The 6,000-nt window shown below is 40.5% G+C and overlaps 1 protein-coding gene across 2 annotated transcripts in view; it reads left to right on the forward strand.

Moving 5' to 3' along the window:
- Positions 1–3,937, forward strand: part of ABCD4 (ATP binding cassette subfamily D member 4) — a 35,119-nt gene extending 31,182 nt beyond the window's left edge. The window contains exons 18-19 of one of the 2 annotated variants that reach the window (XM_036736302.1): positions 2,174–2,289; positions 2,517–3,937. In XM_036736302.1, the coding sequence (XP_036592197.1) occupies positions 2,174–2,289; positions 2,517–2,585 (185 nt within the window). In that variant the 3' untranslated portion in view covers positions 2,586–3,937. The remainder of the gene's footprint in view (positions 1–2,173; positions 2,290–2,516) is intronic. The other variant, XM_036736303.1, reaches the window with a different exon arrangement.
- The last annotated feature ends 2,063 nt before the right edge of the window (positions 3,938–6,000 follow it).

Below are 6,000 nucleotides of genomic sequence, written 5' to 3' on the forward strand. Positions count from 1 at the left end.
GACCAGCTGTGTGACCCTAAAAGCATCTGCCTCACAGAGGATCAAATGAGAGAACATATGTAAAGAAAGCACTTTGAAAAGCTCAAAGCAGTATGTAAATGCTGGTGGATATTACTACTACTTCAAGCTTCCTAAAAGCCTTCCTACGCTTTTCTGAATTCTTGAGGAGAGTGCCTTGTAAACGTCTAAGTACTCTATATTTAAAAATGCATTTTTATTGCTATCTTTTGTTTTGATATTACCTAGATTTTCCCTTGTATCTCTCCTCTCCCTTCTTCTGGAAAGTCATCTCTTATAACAAAAAATTTTTTTAAAAAAAGGAAGAAAAAAAAGGTTTAGCAAAAACAATTCAAAAATAAAACTGGTATTATGATGCAATATGCTGCATTCGTGGAGCCTCACCAGCCCTTTCTTTCTGCAGAAAAGCCAGGGGAGCGGTCTTCTCAGATTTCTTCTTCGGAACTGAGCTTATGCTTTTTAACTTCAGAACATTCAATCTCTTGGTCCGTGGTAGTTGGTTCTCTCCACGTATGCTGTTGTAGTCATTTCGTAGATTGTTTTCCTGGCTGCTCACTTTTCCTGAGCTCATATAAGAGTCTCTTCCTTTTAAAAAATATTTTCATTTGTTTCATTAAATATTTCCTAATTACATTTTTAAAAAAAATTTAACCTTTTTTTTTAATTTTGATTTCCAAATTCTCTTCCTCCTTCCCCCAACCCTTGAGAAGGCAAGCAACATGATACCGATTATACATGTGAAGTCATACGAAACATATTTCCACATTAGCCATGTTGCAAAAGAAAACACACCATATAAGTCTTTTAAGTCGTATGTGGATGAGTTATTTTTACTGTTAGAAAATCGAGCTGCTACCAATTAAGGGAAGAAGTTTCCCTCCACTCTCAGCACCATGCAATAGACCCTTCCCAGTGACCATCCAGGCTCTCCTGGGCTGGAGATCTGTTTCCCTCTGCTATTTCTTGGGTTCCGCAGCTCTAGGACTTGTTCAGAGCCATTTTTTACAGGTGTTTGGAGGGATTTGGGGGAGAGCTTAAGCAAGTCCCTCCTTTCCTGCCGCCATCCTGGCTCTGCCCACCTCAGAAGTTTTCCCATCATGTAAAGCAACTTGCAGCCTCTCTCAAGGCTGTCTGAGGGGCAGTTGGGTGGTCCCACAGGTAGGGCAGAGCACTGGCCATGAAGTCAGGAAGATCCGAATTAAAATCTGGCCTCAGACATTTACTAGCAGTGTGACCCAGGGCAAGTCACTTACCCTGTTTGCCTCAGTTTCCTCATCTGTAAAATGCAGATAATAAGTAGCCCCCTACCTCCTAAGGTTATTATGAGGATAAAATGAGAGAATGTTTGTAAATTGTTTTGCAAATCTTTAAGCGATACATAAATGATAGCTATTATCTATCATTAGTGGATCGAGCACTGGACCCAGAGTCAGGAAGACTCAAGTTAAGGTTCTCCTTCAGACCCTTACAGCTGTGGGATCCTGGGGAAGTTACTAAACCTCTGCCTGCCCCAGTTTCATCATCTGCAGAATTGGGGTTATTATGGGGATCAAATAAGAATATTTATAAAGCCATGTAGCAAAAGAAAACACGCCACGTAAGTCTCTTAAATCCTATGGGGATGAATTACAGTTAGAAAATTGAGCTGCCACCGATTAAGGGAGGAAGTTTCCTATTGTGTAAAGCAGCTTGTGGTTTCTGCAAACCTTAAAGCAATGAATATAATTAATTAAATTATTACTGTTATTAATGCTAGCTATTATTGCCTGCCTGCCTTTGACACAGATAGTGTAGGAACAAAACGTGTTGAGCAGGGCTAAGTCTATCGTGGTTGGTCATCGCACAGCGCTTTTGTTACTGTGTACAGTGTGCTCCTGGCGCTTACTCTGTCCTGAACACTTCACAGATGCGATCCTCACAACAGCCCTCTGAGCTCGATGCTGTTATTATGTCCCCCTTTTACAGTAGAGGAAACTGAGGCAAACGGAGGCTAAGCAGCTTGCAGGGTCACTCAACTAGTAAGTGATTGGGACTGGATTTGAACTCGGGTCTTCCTGACTGCAGGACCAGGGCTCTATCTACTGCACCACTTAGTCTTTGGTGTAAGAGAAGAATTGTAGTCTTGACTTCTTGATTTCTTCCCATTTCTCCTTAGTGTTGGATGAAGCCACAAGTGCCCTGACCGAAGAGGTAGAGAGTGAGCTGTACCGAATCTGCCAGCAACTGGGCATGACGCTCATCAGCGTGGGCCATCGACAGAGTCTAGAAAAGGTGAGGGGTCAGGCCCCTCCGCACCAGGGGCTCGTACTGACCAGGCTTCTGTGTCCACAGTTTGAATGTGGGGCGGGAAACACGAAGAGCAGGGACCCGAGAGCTGTGGAGTGGGAGGAAGGGGTGGCCGGACGGGGCGGCTGGACGGGGCAGAAGCCTGACGTCACACCACAGGCATCCTAAGATCCGGTCTCTCTGCCGTGCTGGTGGCGTCTGTTTTCTTGTAGTTCCATTCTTCGGTTTTGAAACTTTGTGGAGGAGGAAAATGGGAATTGACCCTCACCAAAGAAGAATGAAGCAGCCGAGGAGTCGGGCAACTTCAGGAAGGAGCCAAGCCCCAGACAGCTCGTTTATGAAAACGGATTGAGTAAGATAGGACTAAGCCCCCGAGTAGGCTTCCTGCCGCTGCTGTTGCTGCCTTAACCTTGGCAGAATCTACTTGGTGCTCAGTGCCTTTGGGGGGAAATCCCCCAGCCTCAGCCCAGACCCTGCACCCTTGAAATGCGTAGCTGTGCAAGTCCCTGAGATCATGTTTGCTGGAGACACCACTTTCCAATTCTCAGATAAGGTTCTCAAAGAGCACTGAATCGGGCCTTGTCTGGTCCTGGCTCTGCTGCCGACTGAGCCTCAGATTTCTCATGTGTAAAATGAAAGGGCTGGATTAGATGGGGGGAGGGAAAGAGAGGGAGGGGGCTAACATTTTTATATAGCACCTGCTGTGTGCCAGGCCCTGTGCTAGGTGGTTTTTACAAACATCTTCCCATTTGATGCTCCCAACAACCCTCATTTTACAGTCGAGGAGACTGTGGACAATGGAGGTTTAAGGGACTTGTCCAGGGTCACATAGCTAGTAAAAGTCTGAGGCTGGATTTGAACTCAGGTCTTCCTGATTCCGGGCCTGGATTCCAAGCACTGCAACACTGTTTGAACTTCCCAGATTACTAGAGTCCAGAAATGGGAACTAACAAGGTGGTGATTTAATAAAAGGTTTTAAATGTTAAATTTTTAACACTTCACTTTACTCTTATAACCACTTAAAATTTCAACTAGTCTTTTTTTAAGTTACTCATTTAATGGTTTTAAAGTGTGAAATTCAAAGCCTAAGAACTTTCTTAGCTGGTTCTCTGCAGATTTTTAATAGTCAGCCTTTAATGAACAATAACAGCAGGACTTTTTGTGCCCTTTTATTTCTTGGGAACTACAGTCCTAAAGTCCCTTAGGCCCTGTGTTAGAAATCACTCTCATTTTGTTGGGGGTTATGAGTGGCAGTGGTCCGGGGAAGACTTCTGCCTTCTAAGCATCCATTTTCTCTGGTGGTCAGCTGAGACCAAAAGAAAGAAACGAGCAATGCCGCATTATTTGGTCACAAGTCAGGTAATTTCCCATTTTAACTTAGACAGTATGTTTTGTATTTGTATTTGCATAATCCTTAAAGGATTAGAAATTTCTCTTCTCTCTTTGCTCACCTAGACTCTTAACTCCATTCAGATTTTAATCATCTTTTTGCTGGGACAATTTTTTTATTAAGGACCTGAAAAATGTCAACAAATAAGACAAAGAGGTTGTATGTGTGAAACTGTGAATTGCTATTACATATATGTGACTATTTCTTTTGACTAATAATATATTAAATATATATTAAATTTTACGTGAGTGTGCCTTGCTTGTCTGTGTCCCTCTTCTGAACTTCTGTCTGATCTCTTCTGTGTATTTTTAAATACTTAAATATTTCATTGAGAGTCTTTTTTTTTTTTACATCTCTGTCCCTCCCTTCCCATACCACTTGCTCCCCTCCCCAAAATAAAAGCCTTCTCTTATAACAAATAAGTATAACCAAGCAAATTAGATCTATACTTGGTTGCATTTGAAAATGTCTTATTCTGAAACCATAGTCCTTTACCTCTCTGCCAAAAGGTAGGAGGTCATTCCATTGATCCAGATTCATAGGTCTTCCAAACATTCCTTTGCTTCCTTTACATTGCCTGAAATATTTCAAAAGCCTCTTTTTGTGTAAACAGTATCTTATTTTTTCCAATTACGTGTAAAGATAGTTTTCAACGTTTATTTTTTATAAGATTTTGAGTTCCAGATTTTTCTTCCTCCCCAAGACAGCAAGCAATCTGATACAGCTTATACATGTGCAATCATGTTAAAGATATTTCCACATTAGCCATATTGTGAAAGGAGAAACAACAAAAGGGGAAAAAACCACACAAAAAAGTGAAAATAGTATGCTTTGATCTGCATTCAGACTCCACAGTTCTTTCTTTGGATGTGGATAGCATTTTCCATCATGAGTCTTTTGGATTTGTCTTGGATCATTGTATTGCTGAGACGGACTACATCAGTCATAGGTGGATCATAACACAATATTACTGTTACTGTATACAATGTTCTCTTGGTTCTGCTCACTTCTCTCAGCATCAGTTCATATAAGTCTTTGCAGGTTTTTCTTGAAATCCACCTGCTCATCATTTCTTATAGCACAGTAGTATTCCATTACATTTGTATACCACAACTTGTTCAGCCGTTCCCCAGTAGAGGGGCATTCTCTCAGTTTCCAGTTCTTAGTCACCACAAAAAGAGCTAAACAGCCTCTTTTTAAAAATTAAAGTTTTATTGATATTTTTAGTTGTCATTTCCCAGTGACTCTCCCCTGTAAGAACCCTTCCTCGTAATAAAACAGTACAATTTAGCCAGACAAATCAACAGAATGTCTCATGCAGCACCTATAGTTGACCGGCTCTCTTCTGAGAGGAGTCATTCGGTCTCCACTATCAGTCTTCCAAAGTTGTTCACCGCGCTGGCCAGAGTTCTCATGGCTTTCACTCGGACAGAGGTCTCTCCTGACTATCTATCCAGTACTCTTTTCACCAAACTGTGATGCCTATTACCAATGCATTCTATCATCATGACACACAAATAAAATGTTACTTCTCTGCTCAGAAATCTTTAGCAACTTCCAGATCAAATTCAAAACCCTAAGAAGTGCTCAAAAATGTATTTAAGTGAATAGAACACAAATATCTGACCAGTGTGCTTTTAACAAGAAAGTACACTCTGAGCATATACTTACAAGAGGCATCATTTATGAGTTTTAAAACATGTGTATTCATATATGTTTGTATGCAGTGTGTATATCTATATAGAATATTCCATATAATTACATATACATATATAATGATATATAGATAGCCAGGTGTTTTATTATAAAAGATAATTCATAATTTAAAAGACATCATAAAATATTCCACAGTAATCACTAATATTACTCAGAATTGAATGTATTCTTTCCCAATACTTTAATCTACTTTTGAAAACAGTTTAACACACCAAAAGCATCTGTTATCTTTTTTCCAACATTATCCTGAGATTGTCCTGCTCAGGACTTATCATTGTAGTCAGCTGCTTATCTAGCCCAAGAAAACTGTGATTTTCCATAATATACCAAAATATTAAAGGCACTGGCATTTCCTTTTTCTATGCAAGTTGCTTTTATCTTCAGTAGCTTTTTAATAGGTCTCCCTGCTTCTGCTCTTAACCTCTCCTATTCAACCTTCTCACAGCTTCCCAGTTGATAATTTCTAATATACAGATCTGCTCTGTCATCTAATCTATAATATCAGATCTAATGTAGCGAAGAGCTCACCCCTGAACTCTGAAATCTTCATTGGCTCCCTATTACCTCTGGAATAAAAGACAAAATCCTCA

Source organism: Trichosurus vulpecula, chromosome 8 (assembly GCF_011100635.1).
Source record: "Trichosurus vulpecula isolate mTriVul1 chromosome 8, mTriVul1.pri, whole genome shotgun sequence".
In the NCBI taxonomy this organism is placed as follows: domain Eukaryota; kingdom Metazoa; phylum Chordata; class Mammalia; order Diprotodontia; family Phalangeridae; genus Trichosurus; species Trichosurus vulpecula.